Below are 22,747 nucleotides of genomic sequence, written 5' to 3'. Positions count from 1 at the left end.
CAGTGCCCTGATCTTGGAGACCCTTCTTGCCGAGGTAATGGCCACCTTCCAAGAAAGGAAGAGCAAAGGGCATGAAGCTAGGGTTCAAAGGGGGGCCCCGTGAGACGTAAAACGACTAGGTTGAGATCCCAGGGAGGCACCAGGTCACGGACCTGTGGATAGAGCCTCTCCACCTCTTTCAGGAACCTAACTGACATTGGGTGGGAGAACAGCGATTTCCCCTCTAGTGGCTGATGGAAGGCCGATATAGCTTCAAGGAGGCCACAGCCAGTCCCTGGAGCTTTAGCTATAGCAAATACTCCAGGATCACCTGTATTGGCGAGAGGCTAGGGGGGATACCTGGAACTCCGCCAAGCAGGTAAACCGTCTCCACTTAGCCCAATACTTGATCTGCGTAGAAGGCTTCCAGCTACCCAGCAGGACTTGTTGGACCTCACTGGGGAGGTGAGAGGCTATCTTATGAAAATCGTGTTTCACTGCAAAATCCCACAGAAGGATAGCTTCCTCGCAAAGGGCTGAGGAACGGGCACCCCCTGGCCTGTTGATGTAGTACGTGGCCGCTGTGTTGACTGTCAGCACCTGTACCACCCTGCCTGCAATGAAGTGGAGGAACACTGTGCACGCCAGGTGAATCTTTCACACTGATGTGCTGGCACTTCTCTTCCCTCGACTGGATCACATGTGCCAAGGTCGGCGCTGATATGGGCACCCCACCCTATGTCCGAAGTGTCCGATATTAAGGTAATCGAGGGAATTAGCTTCTGTCATGCAGGCTGGCTTGAAGGGGGGAACGGGGGCGTTCACTGTATTGTGTAACATTAATATGTCAAAATCATAACGATTCATGTAAGATATGCCATGTCAGGTACTGTTAGAAAGGATGTAATGTGCTGAGAAAGATGGCAATACTTATGTTCATGTGTTATATCTGTAATGGAAATTAGGACATATTTGGTGTCTAGTCCAACCCCCTGCTCAAAGTAGGACTAATCTCAGCTAAATAATCCCAGCCAGGGTTTTGTCAAGCCGCAGCTTAAAAACCTCTAAAGATGGAGATTCCCCCACCTCCCTAGGTAACACATTCCAGTGCTTCACCACCCTCCTAGTGAAAAGCTTTTTCCTAATGTCCAACCTAGATCTCCCCCACTGCATCTTGAGACCATTGCTCCTGGTTCTGTCATCTGCCACCACTGAGAACAGCCTAGCTCCATCCTCCCTGGAACCCCCTTTCAGGTTGTTAAAGGCTGCTATCAAATCCCCCTCATTCTTCTCTTCTGCAGACTAAACAAGCCTAGTTCCCTCAGCCTCTCCTCATAAATCTTGTGCTCCACCCCCCTAATCATTTTTGTTGCCCTCCGCTTGACTCTCCCCAACTTCTCCACGTCCTTTCTGTAGCGGGGGGCCCAAAACTGGACACATAGTCCAAATGCGGCCTCACCAATGCTGAATAGAGGGGAATAATCACTTCCCACCATCTGCTGGCAATGCTCCTACTAATGCAGCCCAATATGCTATTAGCCTTCTTGGCAACCAGAGCATACTGCTGACTCACATCCAGCTTCTTATCCACTGTAACACCCAGGTCCTTTTCTGAGGAACTGCTGCCTAGCCCATCGGTCCCCAGTCTGTAGCTGTGCATGGGATTCTTCCATCCAAAGTGCAGGACTCTGCACTTGTCCTTGTTGAACCTCATCAGATTTCTTTTGGCCCAATCCTCCAGTTTGTATAGATCCTTCTGTATCCTATCCCTACCTTCCAGGGTATCTACCACTCTCCCTAGCTTAGTGTCATCTGCAAACTTGCTGAGGGTGCAATCTACCCCATCCTCTAGATCATTAATGAAGATGTTGAACAAAACCGGCCCCGGCTTGTGACCGGCTGCCAGCTAGACATGGAGCCATTGATCACTACTCGTTGAGCCCTATGCTCTAGCCAGTTCTCTGTCCATTTTATAGTCCATTCATCCAACTCATACTACTTTAACTTGCTGATAAGAATACTGTGAGAGACCGTATAAAAAGCTTGGCTAAAGTCAAGGTATATCATGTCCACCGCTTTCCCCACATCCATAGAGCCAGTCACCTCTTCATAGAAAGCAATCAGGTTAGTCAGGCATGACTTTCCCTTGGTGAATCCATGTTGACTGTTCCTGATCACCTTCCTCTCCTCCAAGTGCCTTAAAATGGATTCCTTGAGGACCTGCTCCATGATTTTTCCAGGGATTGAGGTCAGGCTGACCGGTCTGTAGTTCCCTGGATCCTCTTTCCTCCTTCTTGAAGATGGGCACTATATTTCCTTTTTTGCAGTCATCAGGGGACTCCCCCAATTGCCACGAGCTTTCAAAGATAATAGCCAATGGCTCTGAAATCACATCAGCCAACTCCCTCAGCACCCTCAGGTGCATTGCATCTGGCCCCATGGACTTGTGTATGTCCAATCTTTCTAAATAGTCTTGGACCTGTTCCTTCAGCACTGCGGGATGTTCACCTACTTTCCATTCTGTGCCGCCCAGTGCAGTAGTCTGGGAGCTGACCTTGTCTGTGAAGACAAAGGCAAAAAAGGCATTGAGTACCTCAGCTTTCTCCACATCCTCTGTCACTAGGTTGCCTCCCCCATTCTGTAAGGGGCCCACACTTTCCCTGACCTTCCTCTTGTTGGTAACATACCTGTAGAAACCCTTCTTGTTACCCTTCACGTCCCTTGCTAGCTGCAACTCCAGTTGCGCTTTGGCCTTCCTGATTTCATTCCTGCATGTTCGAGCAGCATTTTTATACTCCTCCCTAGTCATGTGACTAAGCTTCCACTTCTTGTAAGCTTCTTTTTTGTGTTTAAGTTCACCAAAGACTTCTTTGTTAAGCCAAGCTGGACGCCTACCATATTTGCTATTCTTTCTGCGCATCGGGATGGTTTGTTCCTGTGCCCTCAGTAAGGTTTCTTTAAAATACAGCCAGCTCTCTTGGATTCCTTTCCCCCTCATATTAGCCTCCCAGGGGATCCTGCCCATCAGCTCCCTGAGGGAGTCAAAGTCTGCTTTTCTGAAGTCCATGGTCCGTATCCTGCTGTTCTCCTTTCTTCCTTTTGTCAGGATCCTGAACTCGACCATCTCATGGTCACTGCTGCCTAGGTTGCCACCCACTTCTACTTCCCCTACCAAATCTTCCCTGTTTGTGAGCAGCAGGTCAAGAGAAGCATGGCCCCTACTTGGTTACTCCAGCACTTGCACCAGGAAGTTGTCTGCAACACTTTCCAAAAACGTCCTGGATTGTTTGTGTTCTGCTGTATTGCTCTTCCAGCAGATGTCAGGATGATTGAAGTCCCCCATCAGAATCAGGTCCTGTGAACTGGAAATTTTCTCTAGTTGACTGAAGAAAGCCTCATCTACCTCGTCCTCCTGGTCTGGTGGTCTGTAACAGACACTCACCACGATATCACCCTTATACTTCTGGGGTGTATGCCCACTCCACTTAGCTCTGTCAAGTAGTAATGAGCTTTTGGGAATTTTGCATCATGGAGGACATTACGCCTCGACCATCACACTTACCTGCCCCTCAGAACAAGTTGGTTGACTCAACCATGAGCCAGCAATACGATGCCGTTGCATAAAAAGCAAATTCAATTTTGGGTTGCATTAACAGAGGCATAGTATGCAAGTCATAGGGGGTAATACTGCTCTACTCAACACTGGTTAGGCCTTGGCTGGACTACTGTGTCCGATTTTGGTCTTCAATGTATAGAAAGGATGTAGAGAAACTGGAAAGGACCCAGAGGCAAGTGACAAAGATGACCAAAGGGATGGAATGGAAGTCTATGAGCAAAGGCAGAAGGAAATGGGTATATTTCATTTGGAAAAGAGGAGATTAACAGGGGAACATGATACCAGTCTTCAAATACTTGAAAGGCTGCCATAAAAAAGATGGAGAAAAGTTGTTCTCTCTTGCCATGGAGGGCAGGCCAAGACCCAATGGGTTCAAACTACAGCATAGCAGATTTAGATTAAATCACACGAAAAACTCCCTCACTGTAAGACCAGTAGGACAATGGAACAGATGGCCTTGGGAGGTTGTGGAAGCTTCTTCACTGGAGGTTTTCAAAAGAAGACTGGATAGCCATCTGTCTTGGTCCCTTCTAACCATATGGTTTTAGGTTCTATGATCCTCAGTAGGAAATTGTCCCTCCGCCACGAGTGGTCTCTCAAGAACAATGTACTGAATGAAGCCCATCTTTCCAAGCATGGGGCATTCTCTCAGTCGATTTCTTCATGATGAAAGACAAAAGGAAGTGTCACCAGTTTTGTTCTCGAGCAGGCCATAGTCTGGACTCCCTCACCGATGCCTTTTTGTTGGAATGGAGAATAAGTTTCATAAATGCTTTTTCCCTGTCTCTCGATCTACAGGTCATTCACAAGTTGAAACAAAATTGAGCCAGGTTACTTCTCAGAGCCCCAGCGTGGCCAAGACAGTGCAGGTTCTTGGACCTGAGAGACAGTTCAATCTCCTTGCCCTCTGCCTTTCTTCCCAGACCTACTGTTGCAACAACATGGTCACGTTCCACATCCAGATCCAAACAGCTTTCACCTCACCGCATGGCTCATGAGTGGCTACACCAAAAGGCTCTGCTTAACAGTAGAAAGCAGTCAATGAGATCAGCTTACCGGGCTAAGTGGAACAGGTTTCCGGTGTGGGCCACTAGTCATGGGATACAACCTTTAGAAGCAAGAATCCAGGACATCTTTGAATACCTCCTTCATTTTAAACCCTCAGGCCTTTCCATGAATTCTCTGAGAGTAGACCTTGTGGCAATCTCAGCTATTCCTCCCCCAGTCCAATAGGACTCAGAATTCTGTAACCCCATGGCTACTAGATTTTCAAAGGAGTGGCATGTCTTGTTCCACTTATTAGGGACACAGTGCCACCCTGGGACCTTAACACTGTGTTGACAGCTCTTATGGACCCACTCTTTGAGCTTTGGCTACATTCTCTTGGCCCCACTTCTGTCAGAAGATCATTCTCCTCAGAGCCACATCAGCCGGGAGAGTCTCTGAACTACAAGCATTGATGGTGGGTGCTCCTCACACAATATTTTTCAAGAACAAGGTAGCCCTGCAGACACTTCTGAAATTTTTAACCAAAGTAGTGTCAGCTTTTAATTTAAATGAGATCTCTCTGTGTTCTTTCCTAAGCAATGATCTGGTAAGCATGAGGAGGATCTATATACCTTAGATGTTAGGAGGTCATTGACCTTCTACTTGAACAGGACCAAAACTTTCAGACAATCACCTCATCTTTTTGTGTCCTGTGCAGATCATGTGAAAGGCCAAGCAGGGTCAAGGCAGACACTTTCAGATGGATCAGGACAATGGTGTAGCTGGCCAATGTTTGCTGTGACAGGGTGCCGGGCAGCACTCCTAGCCAGCCCTCTGTCACAACAGTCCCAATTAAGCGAGGTAAATTGGAGCTGGCTAGAGAAATCTGTATCTGGATTGGTGAATGAGAAGCAGCTGTCAGCCTAATTAGCCAAGGGCTATAGACAGGCCCAGGAGAAGGAAGCAAGGGGGGAAGCCAGAGAGTGGAAGGTGAGCAAAGGCTCTTCCTGCCTGGTTGCAGAAGCTGAGAGGTCCCTGAGGCTGCTAGCCCAAGCCGCGTAGAGTAAGAAGGTGGTGGAAATGCACGCTGTAAATCAACTGCACCACTGATTGCTGAACTGGAGGGTCTCCGAGTGGTTTGTGAGCAAAGAAGAGGCAGGGGCAGAGGAGCCCCTGATGTGCACTGCTGCACTCCCCCGCCACAAAGATTTTCAGCCTATTTAACAAGGGTTCAAGCTACATTGGTTGCTTTCCTGAGGCATGGTCCTGTGTTGGACATTTATAGGGCATGATCCTCAGTGCACACATTCATGCATCCCTGTGCAATTACTACTGCATTCAGAGCAGGTCTGAATTGTGGCAAAGTAATATTACAATTATTGCTTAACTAAGTCTCTGAGCCCACCTCCAGAGGGAACTGCTTGTGAGACACCTGTCTGCAACCACTCAAAGAAGAAAAAACTGTTACTTACCTAATCTGCACCTGTTGTTCTGTGACATGTAAGTGCAAACGTATATTCCACTTAGTTGTTTTTCACCTCCTGTACTGAGAGCTGGAGACATTTTTCCATAGCAGTATTCATCAGGGTTGTGCATGAGCCCTGCATCTCCTTGTGGCCGCTCCTGAGGCTATATGAGAGCGGAAGTGCCTGATCCTGTTCAGTTCCTTCATGCTGGGGAGACAGACTAGGACTCCGATTAAGAGGGGATGGCAGGAGGGTCATGAAATACACATCTTATCAATGGTTTGCTATCAAACTGGGGAGGGTGTATTGAGTGGGGGTCTCACAGCAATCAGTCTTGGGTCCAGTCCTATTCAATATTTTCATTTATGACTTGGATAATGGAGTAAAGAGTATGCTTATAAAACTTGCAGGTGACACCAAGCTGGGCGGAGTCTGCTCCCTGTGGCTGTGTGCGATGGGCCGGGCCAGGCCAGGCCAGGCCATGCCATCCTACATGGTCACTGTAGCCACTGGCACCTAGTGGTTCACGGGCTCTGAGGCGTACACCTACCTGAGCGTAGAGTGCGTGGGGGGCTGTTAACCAGCCCACGTGGGGAAAGTGACCTGGATGCACAGAGTACCTGGTGTCGTTGCTGGCCCCCCCTAAAACTTCGTCCGTGATGGCAAACCAACCAGGACTGTATTGTGGCCCACCTTTGGGAACCTCTGGGCTACATGATCACAGGGTCTCAAGTGATTTATAATCTACTGATCTGTCCAAAATCTATTTCTGCAGAAGAGGTTGTGTCACAATGGTAGAAGTACAATCAAAATTCAGATCTGTGTCTTAATTTTGAAGAAACCAATCAGTTCAGTGTCTCGTGCAGGTGTGTGTGTGGGTGAGACAGAAAAGAAGTGGGCATGTTGGTGTCTCATGGCAGATGCAAAAGCTTGGCAGACCTAACTAGGTAGTAGACTGGGACTCCATTCTTGTGTTCTCCATGTGGAATTGCGAGCTCTCCCTTTTGGATGTGTGCCTTTCCCATGTAAAGAATGACATATTAGCTCACAAAGGTGAAACACACTGCGCTGTATTTAAAGAGTGCGAGGCACTCGGACACTAGGGGGATGGGGACCATACAGGTACCTGCGATAGATATTATAAGCCCTTTGGGTTGTTTTGCAATAGATTTTTTTAGTGAGTTCTTCAGTCAGAAAAAAATATTTTGGCGTGGGGAAAAATCACAACAATCTCAGTGCTGAGCTGATGGACTGCAGTGGTTTTACCAGCTGGACCTCTTTCAGGGTGTGGGGCTTCATTCCTCAATCTCAGATCATCCTTGGTGCTTGCCTCGTGCATCGTGTCCTTTAAGCATTGTGTGGAGGTTAGCTAATGAATACACCACTGCAGAGCACAGCAGAGTCACTAGGAATCAAGCTGCAACATGCTGGTTATACAAAGAAATGAGCAAGGGGAAAACCTAGGGGCTGAACAAGAGCTAACTGCTCCATCAGGGACATGAAGCAGGCACTGCACGACGAAAGCCTGGAGCGTTTCCACAGACTCAAGCCCAGACTTGCCCTGGCACAATGGAAAGAGTTTGTCAGAAGCCTCTCTGAACCGAGCATCAGGAGGCTCCTTCTCCACCTAATTCCTTCACCTTCTCAGTGTACCTGACTTTCTGGATAAGCCAATTGGACAAGGAGGAAGCTACTTTACCCCTTCTCAGTGTCATGGTGATAGTAGCCAATCCACAAGGACTCTGAGTGGGTCACTCAGTTCAACAGGTTCTCTGACGGGGTTAGTTCTTTTCAAGAGATTTATTGAAATGTCAGTATCCGCAAAGTCAGCACAACATAAGCACAACTTAGAAAACCTACATAATTAAACAGCCAGGACAGCTTGGCAAAGCAGCTTAGCATGGCAACCCCACCACAGCATGATGCAGTCAGTGCTGCACGACACAAGTGACACAGTGTGAATTGTACACTCAGAGCAGCGTGGTGCAGCTTTTGATACAAATAATTCCTATTTGCATAATACATCTATCTCGAATCAGCAGCTATATTTGACCCCATTCTCCCGTATAATGACTGAAATTCCACATTTCACAGGAGAAACAGGGAAGGAAGAGACATCAAGGCTTTGTCCTAGGATATAGTGAACTTTTGGAAGGCTAAAAGACAAACTCTGGAATGACAGAGGCTGCGTTCAGCACCAGTGGTTCTTCTGTTGGTCTATATTTTGTGAATCCCCCGACGGTTCTGGATTCCCACAATTTTTTCCCATGCTATGTCAGTCAAGCTCACAAAGTCCTCTCCTCAGCCTAGCAGAGGGAGTGCAATTCTTATTATAAGGCATCACAATGGCTCCTTTGCCCTGGGGGAATCCACCAGAGCAGGAGGAATCAGGCCCGGAAAAGGGGTGGAATATGGCAGACAGGAAACTGCCCCAGATCCTCCCAAACCTCCACTTCCCTCCACGCTGCAGCCATTTCCAGCTGAGGAAGAGCAGTGATAGCCCCGGTGCCTGCAGTGAAGGTGCTTCTTGCTCCCAGAGGTAAATTTACCAACCATGGGCTCTTGCAGCAGCTTTGCATCTTCAAAACCACCACCATTCAGAAGCCTCCTATGTGACCTTCCACGTTGAACCTCCTCAGCCGCTCACCCTGGATCCCTGGAGAAGTGGGGACCAGAAAGCACATTCTTGGCTGTTTCCTGGTAATAATGAGGCATGTCCAATGCCTCATGTTTGCTGGTCCTTCCTCTTCTTGCCATTTTCTTTCTGAATTGTAGGCAGGATGGACAGCAGAGATCCAGCCAGGAACAAATGGCCAGGTCAGCTCTGCAGGGGAAAGTCTGATCAAGCGCCAGACGGTTCCTTCTAGCCTGGTACCATTCCCACCCTCCTTTGTGGGGGGCCTTTTTGCCTCATGGAGGTGACTCACAAAGGAGGAGACCGGTGTTTGTGGAAAGCATTTTCTAGGAAGTTGGCCAGCATTTCACAATCATCCTAGGAGAAAGGAGTCAGCGGGTTAATTAGGCTTTGTGTAGCTGAGAGCATTCCCTCCTGTACCCCTCAGCGAGCCATCAGCTCTCAGACCTATGTGTTAACAAGAAGAAGAGGAGACCTGGTGAGCATGACTGGGGAGATCTAGAGAGGGATAGGTCAGATAAGCAGAGCAGTTGATGTTGTAGAGGGGTCATCGGCTTGCTAGGAGCCTCATGATAAAATTCTCCTACCCCAGTGAAGAAAGGGTTGGTTAATTTCCCTGCCGCTGATGGTTATACACACCACTACTCCCGCAAAATCACCTGCTCATGAAAGACTTTTCTCTCTGCTTAGCATAAAATTGTTTGACTTTGGAATCAACAGATTGTACCAAGAGCCATATATTTCCCAGAAATACACTAAGGGTGGAGACCCCTGGTTTGCTCTCCCAAGTCTCCTCTACTCTCATTTCAGCAGATGAACTCTGTGCTACATGGTCAATATGCTCAGGAGATTGTCCAGAAACAAAGTATAAATGCACCATCTAGCAAGTGCACTGCAGATAAAGTTGTTTGCCAAATGAGGCTGACTCCATACTTGGTTAGGGTCAGGATTCAGATTGAGGAATTCATCCAAAACGTCACCTACAATCTCAGAATTCCCAGCTTGTGGCCAAGACACACCACCATTTTTTGGCCAAAAAAAAGTGTGTCTACTTCCTCCTAGCCACGCTTCCTCCAGGCTGCTCTGCTACTGAAAGTGTCTGCATTCCCCTGGCTCTGGACTGCTGAGGTGCCTGGCTCCTCCCTAGCTTGGGGCTGTCTGGGGCCACTGAAGAGAGATGTGCTGTGCAGAAGTTTGGTGGTGGAGGAACTGTTTGCATCTTCTGGCCAGGCAGAAGCCTGCATGTGGGTCAGTGGCTGCTGCTTGGGGCAGCAACAGCTTCTGATCTTCTCTTTGGGAGGCAGGATATGTAAAGTCATCGGGGCTGTTCGATCTAGGCCACTCTTCTGGTTTCTGTACTCCAGAAACATTTTACATTTGATGCCACTCACTCTGTGACTCATGTCATGACAATATGGCTACGCCTGTCGTTGGAGCAGCCTGGATCCAGCCTGAAGAAGGCAAAGTCATGCAGCCATAAACTGGCCCTGGCCACAGTCATACAAATCTGCTTGCTTAAATGGGAAAATAAGTCAGTGGACTCCCCAGGCCCAGCCCTCCCCCTCTACAGCCATCATGCCCCTGAGGCTTAGGGCGCAGAAGAGACTTGGAGAGCCCTGTGTTAATACATTGGCAACAGATCCCTGCCAGAAGGAGCAGTGCAATTTTAAAGCAATGGGGAGGAGGCTCACCTCATGGATGAATCCGTAATGCACCAACTCTGAGGCCAAGTCCTTGGAATTGTCAGCTGCAGAAACAAGATTAACTGTGAGAACAGGAAATTCATGCATCTCTGAGTTTCCTCTAGAGACCACCTCTCCTGGCACAGGGTCCAGCTGGAAGCTTTTGTCAATGCCTTTGGCTCTGGGAACATACACTGTGTGAGTCTAGGGCCGGCTGAGCACTAGCCCAAGGGATTATGGGGCAGACTGTGTAGGTGAGCACCAAGTGAGTCTCACACGAGTGCTGGCTGGAAATGAGCGTTGCAAGGTTCCAGTCCCAAAGTAGGCCAAGTGTGACCATCCCAGCAGAAAGCCACTTGGATATTTTGGCTCATTTTGGCTCAGCCTGAAACATGGGGTCCAGACAACCACCCAGGAACAGAAATCAAGAAGGGCCTTATTTAGTGAGTGAGGGCCTTATGCAGTGATATTCCTGGCCCTGGGCTTTTCGTCTGTCTGCGAGGCAGGGTGAAGAACTCTTGACTTCAGGGCTCTGCACTTTCCTCCAGAGGGCTCCTGTCTTCCCCATGAGTCGGGCTTGGACTGGGCATGCTCTGAAGAGAACCACCTCGGGGCTCTGCCACAGAGCCAGGATGAATTTCCAGGAACTTTCACACCATACAAGGGCAGCTCATCACTCAGTAAAGGTCTGTTCCCCTTCACTAAAACTGCAGAAAAAGGCTGCTGTCTCAGGGGAGAAATCACCAACTGCCCCTTCTCTTGAAAGGTGTAACAGAGGTGAGGTATCAATATTGGGGCACAGGGGTGAAATTACTTCAGGTTATCTCAGGAAGCCTGTACTACATGCTCTTTCCCTGTTTAACTCAGCATCAGGATAATGTGCACGTTCCTAATGGACATTCCACTGTGCTCTGGGAGTAACTCAGTGTAGCCTCCTGAACCCTTTGAGCGCAGGACACCCACTTGAGGGACTCGGGTGGCTGGCAGGGTTCAGTATGCTTCCTCCAGAACAAAGGAAAAGAAACCAGATTGTAAACTGAGGCTGTGCACTCTTTGGAGGAAGGACTATGTCCCCGTGAGTCCGAGCACTGCCCAGTCCCCATCCTGCGCAGGGCCTTCAGGCACCACGACTATATCAGTATTAGGTCATGACAATTATAAGTGAACCTACTTGGCAGCAGGTCGTAGCTTAGCTGTCGGTGCAGCTTGTCTTCCAGGGTTAGCAAGAGAGTGAGCTGCAGCAAGAAGAGAGAGCATATTAGAAAACTGTACCGGCTGCTCCTTAGGAGACAAACGTGCGGATCATTCAGCCAGCACGGGAGCTGCTGGGAGGAGTGTGTGGTGCTGGTGCAGGAGATTGTGGGGAGCGTGTCAGATGCGCCCGTGCCTCTATCACAGCTACAGTGTAACCGTTACATTGGGAGAAGGGTAGGGTCAGAGACAGTGCAACAATCCCAACTATTTCCCATCCTGACATCATTGCAGGCCGCAGTGAACTCTGGAAGTTCCTTGCAGAGGGTAAAGGGCTCAGGACAGACACTTCAAGGATCTCCCAGGAGAACGTTAGCCTAAGAGAACAAGTCCTAGGTCTTTATTGTTTTTGCAATGATAAAAGAGCCACCGATCAAAATCTCCTTGCCAGCTAACACCAGATCATGGAAACTGCTCCCTCTTTCTAAAGGAGATCTCAAACCATGGTCCTGTCCCTTTGGAATCACAGAACCCCCAAGAAATGAACAAGGGATCCCAGGCACACTTGCACTAGAGCAGAGGAATCACCTCCTCCTTGTTCCAGGACAAGACCTATCTGGGATCGAGGGATCTGGAGCTGAGTGCAGGATCCCAGATCCCAGCTGGGGTCTCCCCAGGGCCCTGGAGAAGAGGGATTCTCCCTTACAGATCCAGGATGGGAGGCCTCTGGGAGCTGAGTGCAGGATCCCAGGGCAGGAGTCCTCAGCACATGTATCCCACATTCCACTGGTCTTTGTGCTGCTGTACCCCATGGCAGAGTCAGGTCTGATTTGCACTCCCCCATCCCCAATCTTCTCCATGTCCAGCTTCCCAGGCTTCTCCCTGCCCCCCACGGGCACCGGCTGAGTCTCAGGCTGTTATTCCATGTCCAAGGCTCTGATCTCTCCAGGCCCCTGTGTTTCTCGATCTTTGCTGTTCACACTCTGTCCAGGTAAGTAGCATCTGCAAGTTACGCTCACCTGCTCTTTGCTCTCCTCTTTCAGATCAGAGGAGACCCAGCCCAAGTGCCAGCATCCTCCAGTCTCACCCCTGGCCATTTACCACCCCACTTTGGTCATGGCCTATTAGCCAACATGAGCCCATGTGTGACTGCAAGTCGGTCAGTCAGCACAGAAAGACATGGCAGCCAGTGTTACTTTATTACCTATTGACACCGCACCATGGGGACACCAGGCCTCTGGGTCTGCAGCACCCAACACAATGGCCTCTGCCTGCTACTGGTATAAAAATAACACCAGCCTAGCCTGTGTTCTAGTGGAAAGAGGAGGGACAGACAGAGTCATGCTCTGGTACTGGCCCAGTGCTGTGAGCTCTGCCAGGCTTGTCACTCACATGCCACTGGGCCTTCTCTTCATTCAGCTCCATGTTACACTGCATCTGCACCACCTAGACAAGACCAAGACAGACGTCACCGTGGGAGCAGCACAGGGACACGTTCATTCTCCCTTCCTTCAATAAATAATATGGATGAAGACTGGGCAGACGGCACTTCTGAGATCATTGGTGTCTGGTGTTTTAGTTGTTAAGGTAGCCCAAGCGGCCCCCGTCGGGGTCATGACCCCATTGAGCTGGGCACTGCACAAACACATCCAAAGTCCTGGTCTTGGCCCCAGGAGCCCACAGACCAAGTGGTGACCGGAGGTTGAGGGGAGAGGGTGACAATGATGCAATATATAGCAACATGCAGACATTGGCAATTTTTCCCCTCTTGGTTGTTATAAAGCAGCAGTTATTTGGGCCCTAAAACTCTGATTGAATCATGACCTGCAAATTGTTCAAAGCTCTTAATCTTGCCCCTCCACGGCCTCTTCTGCCGTCTTTCTCAATAACACCACTATCCTTCCTGTCACTCAAGCCTGTAGTCTGGGTGTCATCTTCTACTCAGCCCTCTCTCTCTCTCTCCTCACATCCAGGCCATGTTTCAATCCTGCCACTCCTTTCTGCAAAACATCATGAAGATCAGGCCTTTCCAGTTGACTGATGCCCATTTTCAGACAGGAAACAACATTCAGCACCAACTTGAAGGTCTGCGTATATTCAGGGGAGGAATCCCACTCCTGCTAACTGGGATGTGACAGAATGGCTGATCTCTTGATTCCACTTTGCTATGGCAGCTCGTGCACTCCTGGACACGAGCGCTACTGGCCATTTAGAATACCTGGATGATCAGTGCTGCCAAGGAGCTGACAACTATGTTCTTACCGAATGGAAGCATCAGTGGGAGAGAGTCCAACTCGCTAAGGGCTTGTCTACATGTAAAACACTGCAGTGGGGCAGCTGTGGTGCTTCAGTGCAGACACTACCTGTGCCAAGGGAGGACGTCTCGCGTCAGTGCAGACACTCCGCCTCTCTGAGAATTAGCAGAATTCTCCCGTTGACCTAGTGCTGTCTATGTCAGGAGTTAGGTTGCTTTACCTGTGTGGCTAAGAGGTGTGGATTTTTCCAGGCCTTCATCATCTCACATACCCACTACAGCAACCTCCTCTTCTCCAGCCTTGACAAATGCCATCTAGACTCACTTATATCCATTAAAAACACAGAGTTCTGTAGCACCTTTAAAGACTAACACATTTAATTTCAGCAGGCATAAGCTTTCGTGGGCTTCATCCCTCTTCCTCAGATGCAGTTGGTAGCAGTTGGTTGGCATCTGAGGAAGTGGGATGAAGCCCACGAAAGCTTATGCCTGCTGAAATTAAATGTGTTAGTCTTTAAAGCGCTACAGAACTCCCATTGTTTTTGCTGTGTACAGAGTAACTCTTCTACTCTTCTTCTGGAACTCTTCTACATTAAAAACACAGCTTCTTAGATTGTCAGCTCTGTGTGGCAGGGACTGTCTTTCTGTTGTGTGTCTGTGTGTGTGTGTGTGTGGTGCCTAACACTGTTCCTGGGGGCTCTCAGGCAGCATGGCAGTACAAATGATAAATACAGAAATCCTCTTCCTGGCTTGTCGTTTTGACCCCCCCACCTGGTGTCCCTCCACTAGCTCCTCCTCCTTCAAACACAAACTACTTGTCTTCACTTTAAAGCATAGTTTCTCCTGGGGGTACGCGAGACACAGGCAGGGGGTGCCCGGGGAAAAACAGATTGAAGGGGTGGCAGGCGGCAGCTGCCGACTTCCAGGGAAGGTGGGCAGCAGCCCCCCGCTTCCCGCCCGGTCACAGATCCCGGGGGGAGCCTGGTGGCAGCCTCCTGCGTCTCATGAGCTGGGCTCGCAGCTGGGTGGCAGCCACCCGGTCCCCAGCTCCGAGCCGAGGGACAACCTCCAGTGCCCCAGCTTGAAGACAGGCAGCAGCCGCCTGCCCACATCCCTGGGTCCCAGCCGATGTGGAAGCCTCCTCTGCCCCAGCTCGGAGGGGGTGGCAGTCGCCCACCTCCCAGACTGGTAGCCAGGCAGCAGCCGCCTGCAACTTGCCCAGGTGGCAGCTCCTCTCCCTGGCTCAAAGCCCAGTGCCCAGAAAACTTGTCAATGTCACTGCTCTAGTTGAACAGTGACATTGACAACTATGACAGCCCCAGATTTTACCAGTTACCCTCTCTTCCTGTCTCTCTCTCTCTCTCTCGCCCCTTCCTCCTCTCAAATTGATGGCAAAAAATGGCGCAGCGCTTTATATTCCCCAGCATTGGCATGGCGCTCAAAGCCTCCTAGCTTTGGCCAACATCACCTCTAGCCCAGGTACATACTTGAGTTGTGGACCCCTGGTGTAAAGGCGGTAATCCTACCCACACTAGATCTGACATCTGTCATATCACGGCCTTATATACTCAGCCCTTCTTCCAAGATATGGCTCACGTTAGTCGGTAAATATAGAATCCCGTGGAAAATTGGGTGTTGGGTACTTATTACAATTTTCATAAGTTAGGGGTACTTGCTACTCAAAGGGTTGAGAAATACTGCCCTGGAGCCTTTGATGGCCTATCCCTGCTTGCCTCATTTTCTTTCATGTGCTATAGACATGTCGACTCCCTCATTCATTCTGAAAATGATGCCAGTCTTGATTGCCCATTTAAAAACTTTTCCAACAAGCCATCTCTCATCACAGCCCCTATGCATGGGAGACGCTCCTCACACCCATCTGCAAAGCTGCCTCCTTGTACTCTTTTAAATCCCTCTTTAACACGCTCCCTGCTGCAATGCTTACAAAACCTCAACGCGGGCTAGGCAGCTGGTGTGTTGTGACCTCTGCTTTTCATCCTGACCAGAACAGTCTCTCTCTGTTTCTTTGTGCTTCCTCCGTCGGTTATATCCACCGGCTGGCTACAGTCTGACATTGGACTGTAAGCTCTCTGGGGCAGGGACTGTCATATAGTTCTACAGCACCCAGCACACTAGGGTCCTGGCATCTAGCGCTACCATGATACAAAGGAATAATAAAGTACGTGTCAGTAACCGTGTGTCCAGCCATCCTGGCCCCAATCCCCTGGTCCCTTCAATTGTTTGTTACGGCCAGTTGGCAGACTGTCCTTAAAGCAGAGTGTAAGCAGCTTGGGGCAGGGCTTTCTCTTGCTCTCTGTGCAGCACCCAGCTCAACAGGGGCCTGATCTCAGCTGGGTCTCAGGGAGCCACTGTAATGTCAGTATCAAATGATAACCCATCCCTGCCTCCCAACACCAAAACACACCATGGACTGGGCTTTAGCGCCGCCCATGGACCTATTGGGAAACGCACCAGAGACCCAAACCCAGACACAGAACCAGTCCGGCTGCTCTGATGGGTCAGGGCTGAGAACAAAGTGCATTAACTCTAGCCACAGAACTCAGCGCGGGCAACGAGAATGTCTCTAGTACCTACAGGAGGGCTGCATTACTAGACCGTGGGAGGGGAGTCCAGAGGCCAAGGGTGTAGCAGAGAAGGGCACTGTCTGCCACTTCCAGCAGGGTGCTGTCCCCAGAGTGGGGTTTGAAATGGTCCCACTTTCGCCCTTACCTTCCTCGTCTCCACATCGAAGGGCTCCGGGGTGGGGGTCTTGGCTTTCTGGGGGTCCTCCTGAGGCTGGGAGAGTGCACGTGGGAGGACTTGAGGTCTGGCTGCAGCAAAATTCATCAGGGGATAGATGCCATTCCTGACACAGAGACACAGGTGAGCAGGAACCATGTCCAGGCCCAGCTAGCAAGGGCGAGGGAAGGGTCATGGCCGGGTGGAATTCTGCTCTGAAGGAGGAGAAGGGGCCCTGCTGATGGGGGAGGCAGCAGTGCCAATTCCCTCCTCCCTGACAGCAGCCCAGAGCTGAGCTTAGCTTTGGGTGCCCCTATGGCCCACGGCTGTGGCTAGAACAGCAGCCAGCTCAGGTCAGACACGGGGAGGGGGATGAGTCAGGAACTGATTCCAAAACCACTCAGCAGAAAGCAAACGTTTCTGGAAGAGCTTCCCGGCAGCGCTGGTGACGCAGGCAGTTCCATGCCGCCTGGGACGAGGACATTGTCTGTCATCCAGCAACCAGGGCTGAATGAAACCAACCACCCCACTGATGTTTGGACTAGAGTCTTAGCTCAGGTCTCTGGAGCAGACAGGCTGAGGCCCTGCCTGCCTGAATCTCACTGGCAGCATGTTATCCACACTCGGAACAGGCCTGGGGGAGGCATCCTTGGGACACCACCCAATCCCAGCTCACCTGACATCCTCCAGGAACTTGTCCAGCTCCAGGAAGGAGACTTCTGAGTATCTGGAAGAGAAACAGGAGGCAAGATGTTACTGGGGGCAGCTGGGCAAGGAGGGATGGAGAGAGGGGCTCGGGGAGAGGTAGGGCACGGACACTAGGCATACCAAGCGGTCTTTGCTGGGCGTGGAGATTGCAGGGTCTCCTGCCCACCTGCACTCCCTGCTGGGGCTTTCCCGAGTTCCTGCTTCCTAGGGGCTCACCTCCATTGCACCGCAGGCCTCCCCTCTTGCCGGATCTCCGCCATCACCATGTTCAGGTCCAGCTCCTTCGTCTTCTCCTCCACCACATTCTCTGGCATCAGGTCTACAGGAAGCCAAGAGAAGAGCCTGTCAGCTGGGAGCTCCCTGCACAAACCCTCCTTCCCCCTGAGGGGCCCAGAGAGACTCTCCCATGCCTCGCGCATGCTGGGGCAGGGATTTGAGCGGATGCATCTCACACAACCCTGCTCCAGGCTCAGTCTAGTGCCAAGCAGCCCTGCTGTGGCAGGCCCTTTCCTCGTTCCCCGTCACTCACACTGGTTGTTGATGAAGCAGTGCGCTGCCAGCAGCTTGAGGGAGTGGACCTCAAAGAGCACCTGGTGGAAGAGCAGGTTATGGGCTGTCGGCCGCTTGTCTGGGTTGAGGAGCAGGCACCCCAGAATGAAGTCCTGAGAGGCAAAAGGAGGGACATGAGCCTGAGGCAATGCAGAGAGCTCTCCCCGCTGCACCCCACCACTGCCCGCCCAGCTCCTCCTCACACTCAGCCTGCCCAGCCCGCTCTGAGGGCTCCAGCAGTCGCGTTCCAATGGGCAGCATCACCAGAGGGCACTGTGGCGTGCTCAGACTTTGGTGCAATGAGGGTGAAATTCTTGGTGCCACTTGAAGGTGGGAATGTTCCTTGGGGTCCGGCTGCACGGGACAGGGCTACCAGAAGTGCTGGCTCCTAGCGCTTCTGAGTAATGGGAGGGTGGAGGAGCAGTGAAAATTCAGCAAGATGACTGGAAAAAGAATGTAAGGGGGGGCTGTCTAACGGCCTGTCAGAATCAGCACCCGAGAACCCTTCATCTGCACTCACGGGTTAGGAGGCATCCAGGAGCTGGGGCGAGAGGATTCAAAACACAACCAGACTGTAGGAGCTGGACACTTAATGACGACCTGCAGAGGGGCAATGCTGGACTTCTGCCCTTTTCTGCTCCTTGGTGATGGAAGAGAAAGGCTGTGGAGCGCCCTCTGCTCTGAGACACTGTGAGCTCGCTGCTCTGCTTCTCTCTGTTACTCCCTGCTGACTGTGCAGTACATGAAGAAGTACTTCATTTAGTCTGTTTTAAACCTGCTCCTTATTCATTTAATCAGATAAGCCCTAGTTCTTGGGGTAGGTGAAGGGGTAAATAACGCTTCCTTATTCACTTTCTCCAGAGGCTTCGTGATCTATAGGCCTCTGTCATATCCATTAACTGTCTGGTTATAAAACTGAACTGTCCCAGGCTGCTTCTTCGCTCCTTGTATGGAAGCTGTTCCACACCCCTCATCGTTTTCATCGTCCTTTTCTGCAGCTTTTCCAATTTCAATATATCTTTTTTCAGATGCGGTGACCAGATCTGCACACAGCATTCGCGATATGGCACACCATGGATTTATACAGTAGCATTATGATATTTTCTATCTTATTATCTATCCCTTTCCTAATGCTTCCTAATGCTCTTTTCACTTTTTTGACTGCCGCTGCACATTGAGTGGATGTTTTCAGTGAACTATCCATGACTCCAAGATCTCTTTCTTGATTGGTAACAGCTAATTTAGACCCCATCATTTCATATGTATAGTTGGGACGATGTTTTCCAATGTGCAGCACTTTGTACTTATCAACACTGAATTTCATCTGCCATTTGTTGCCCAGTCACACAGTTTCATGAGATCCCTTTGTAACTCTTCTCAGTCTGCTTTGGACTTAACGATCTTGAGTAGTTTTTTATCATCTAAAAATTTTGCCAACTCATTGTTTACCCCTTTTTCCAGATCATTTATGAATATATGAACAATACCACTATCAGTGCCAGTCCAAACCTCTGGGGGACACCACTATTTACCTTTCCCCATTCTGAAAATTGATCATTTATTCCTAACCTTTGTTTCCTCTCTTTTAACCAGTTACAGATCCCGGAGGGCCTTTCCTCTTATCCCATGACTCCTTGCTTTGCTTAAGAGCCTCTGGTGAGGGGATTTGTCAAAGGCTTTCTGAAAATCCAAGTACACGGGATCATTCTTGTCCACATTTGACGACTCCTTCAAAGAATTCTAATACATTGGTGAGGCATGATTTCTCTTTACAAAAGCCATGGACTCTTCCCCAACACACTGTGTTTATCTAGGTGTCTGATAATTCTGGTCTTTACTATAGTTTCTGGTATTGAAGTTAGGCTTACTGGCCTGTAAAGTCCCAGGAGCCTTTTTAAAAAAATCGGCATTATATTAGCTACCCTCCAATCATTTGGCACAGAGGCTGATTTAAGCAATAGGCTGATTTACACACCATACTTAGTACATTCTGCATTTTCACATTTGAGTTCCTTCAGAACTCTTGGGTGAATCCCATCTGGTCCTGGTGACAAATGAAATAATAATAAGCCAATTTGTTCCCAAACCTCCTGGACTGAGATCTCAATCTGGGACAGTTCCTCAGATTTGTCACCTAAAAAGAATGGCTCAGGTCTGGGGATCTCCCCCATATCCTCTGCAGCGAAGGCCAATGCAAAGAATTCACTTAGCTTTTCCTCAATGGCCTTATCTTCCTCAAGTACTCCTTTAGCGCCTCAGTCGTCCAGGGGCACCACTGACTGGAAGGCTCCTGCTTTTATTTAAACCCTTTTTTGCTGTTAGTTTGTGTACTTAGCTAGTTACTTTTCAAATTCTTTTTTTGGCCTGCTTTATTATACTTTTATTCTTGACAGCATGGGGGTGAGTATCATAGACCAGGGGAGGAGACGCCTCCCTTGGCACAGCCATCGCCGACCTGCTGCTGGATGCCTGGGCCGTGGTGGCCCCACCTCTTCCACTTCACCCCCCTCCCTGCCATTCACCACGTGCGGCCTTTGGCGGGGCTCAGGACTGATTAGGGGGCTGGAGCACAAGACTTATGAGGAGAGGCTGAGGGAACTAGGCTTGTTTAGTCTGCAGAAGAGAAGAGTGAGGGGGGATTTGATAGCAGCCTTCAACTACCTGAAAGGGGGTTCCAGGGAGGATGGGGCTAGGCTGTTCTCGGTGGTGGCAGATGACAGAACAAGGAGCAATGGTATCAAATTGCAGTGGGGGTGGTCTAGGTTGGATATCAGTGTAAACAGGGGAACGGTCCCGCTGTTGTGGGGAACGTTCCTGGCTCATACACTATGCCGGTGGAGTTGGCCAGCAAAAGGATCTGAGTCCTCGCTCCCACTCCCTTTACCCAGAGGTCAGCCTGTCTTGAGAGCTCCCCTCCCCCTCTCCTGTGGCGGGGTCCCCGTAACCCCGAGAAGGCTGGGCCCAGGATCGACCTCCAACCTTGTCGTGGTCCCCTTAGGGCAGGGGCTAGGGTGTCCCCACTCTAGGTTACTAACTGCACGGGGCGCTTCCCTGCCCCACTGATCAGTGCATATAGTGCAAAGCAATACAATGTATTACACACACAGCAATCAATCAAATATAAAATTAGAAAAGAGGAGAAATGTGAAAGGAAAACACGCAACGCTGCCCCTGGCCCGGGGGCCCCACGCTCAGCATCTTGGGGTGTAAGGACGTTCAGTCTGTGTCTCTGCCTGGCTGTGCTGCAGAGATGCAGAGTCAGACACTTGCTCTGGCAGTGGCCACACGCCCCCAGGGACAGGGCCCTTCTCCCCAGCATCAGCCCCCATCACGATCCCCCTGCGAGTCTGGCCTGCGCGGCCTCTGGGCTGGGGGCATCTCCCTGCGCTGGGCCCTGCCCAGGATCTCCCTCGCCCTCCCCAGCCACTCCGCACCCGGCTCTAGCCCCAGCCCCAGCCCGGCTCAGCTCAGCTCAGCTCGGCTTTCTGGGCTTCTTTGGCCTCCAGTCGCCGGCTGCCCCATCCTTAACTCAGCCCCACTCTGCCCAGGCACAGGCAGCCCCAGCTCACGAGGGGAGGGGTTCCCTCCTGGCTCCCTCACTGGCCTGTCTGCCCTGTCAATTAGGCTGACCTGGCGCGTTGGCCTCCCCCCACGGGCCCTGGGGCTGTGTCTGTCTCAGGTCCTGCTCCCGCAGGAGGTGCCAACCCAAACAACCCGCGCAGTATCAGCAAGGGGCTAATAGTCCCCTTACACTAGGAAAATTATTTCCCCTGGGAGGGTGGTGAAGCACTGGGATGGGTTACCTAGGGAAGTGGGGGAATCTCCATCCTTAGAGGTTTGTAAGGCCCGGCTTGACACAGCCTGGCTGGGATGATTTAGTTGGGGTTGGTCCTGCTTTGAGCAGGGGGTGGGACTAGATACCTGCTGAGCTCCCGTCCAACCCTCCTCTTCTGTGATTAGCCCCTACCTGTATTTTACCAACTTCTTTCCTATCCTCTTACCTAGGATATAGAGTTCACCCTGTAATAAACTGATCGTAAGGGATATTTCTGCCTGAACCGCGTACTCCTCTGCATGGGTCAGCTGTCCTCCAGTCCTCCGTTTAAAACACCCCTTTTAATTGCAAGCAGGTTCTGTTTTGCTTTAGGTGCGGATGGGCTCCTCCTTTCTCAAAACATCCCCCGTTCCTAATAAATCTAAACCCCTCCTCGCTATTCCACTGTTTCATCCACCTACTGAGACCCTGCAGTTCTGCCTGTCTAACTGGCCCTGTGCATGGAGCGGGAAGCATTTCAAAGCATGCTACCCTGGAGGTCCTGCACTTGAATCTCTTACCTAGCAGCCTACATTTGGTCTCCAAGACCTCTCTCCTAGCCTCCAGGGCTGCCCCACAGAGCTTGGGGAGTCTGGATTTAATCTCCCTCTATTCAGAGCGTTGGACTGGAGGGAGCCTGGAGTGCCATGGACCTTGAGAGGGAGAATGGAGTGGGGACAAGGAGCCCCGAGCCCCATAGTCCCTGGGAGGGACATTGGGACTGCGGGGTGGGGGGGGAGAGAATTCCTGAGCCCCACAGTGCCTGAGAAGGAAAGTGAGGCAGGGGAGCCCCAGACTCATATGTGTGAGATGGAGGGTGGGGGAGCCCCACAGCCGGTGACTGGGGGAGCCCCCAGCCCATTAGTGGGAGGGATGCTGCGGCCAGGCCTCTGGCAACGTCCTCAGTGTTTCCTGGTGGGGCTCAGGGCCTCGCTCACCCGCATGTTGGGATCATCCAAGGAGTGTCTTGCCCGAGCAATCGCCTCCTCTGAGACTCGGCTGTCCCCGTTGGACTGGATCTCCAGCACCGCCATCTGGAGGGGAGATCAGAGCTTAGCCATGTCCCCACTGGGCGGCCCGGCCAGGCTGGCTAAGCTGGGCCCCTGCTTTCACGAGGGAGTTCCCAC

The 22,747-nt window shown here is 50.8% G+C and overlaps 1 protein-coding gene across 1 annotated transcript in view; it reads right to left on the bottom strand.

The window, feature by feature from the left end:
• Positions 1-7,829: 7,829 nt before the first annotated feature.
• Positions 7,830-22,747, bottom strand: part of NRBP2 (nuclear receptor binding protein 2) — a 39,704-nt gene continuing 24,786 nt past the window's right edge. Inside the window, exons 10-18 of the mRNA XM_067560187.1 lie at positions 22,559-22,654; positions 17,787-17,919; positions 17,474-17,576; positions 17,226-17,276; positions 16,541-16,676; positions 12,949-13,002; positions 11,537-11,600; positions 10,375-10,430; positions 7,830-9,040 (exon numbers count right to left, since the gene is read on the bottom strand). Coding sequence (XP_067416288.1) covers positions 8,972-9,040; positions 10,375-10,430; positions 11,537-11,600; positions 12,949-13,002; positions 16,541-16,676; positions 17,226-17,276; positions 17,474-17,576; positions 17,787-17,919; positions 22,559-22,654 — 762 coding nt within the window. The 3' untranslated portion in view covers positions 7,830-8,971. The remainder of the gene's footprint in view (positions 9,041-10,374; positions 10,431-11,536; positions 11,601-12,948; positions 13,003-16,540; positions 16,677-17,225; positions 17,277-17,473; positions 17,577-17,786; positions 17,920-22,558; positions 22,655-22,747) is intronic.

The sequence above is a fragment of the Emydura macquarii genome, unplaced genomic scaffold (assembly GCF_026122565.2).
Source record: "Emydura macquarii macquarii isolate MOO-44397 ecotype Brisbane River unplaced genomic scaffold, CSIRO-AGI_Emac_v2 contig_2246, whole genome shotgun sequence".
In the NCBI taxonomy this organism is placed as follows: Eukaryota; Metazoa; Chordata; order Testudines; family Chelidae; genus Emydura; species Emydura macquarii.
Note: the sequence above shows the minus strand (reverse complement) of the source record. Positions and strands in the feature narration are given on the sequence as shown.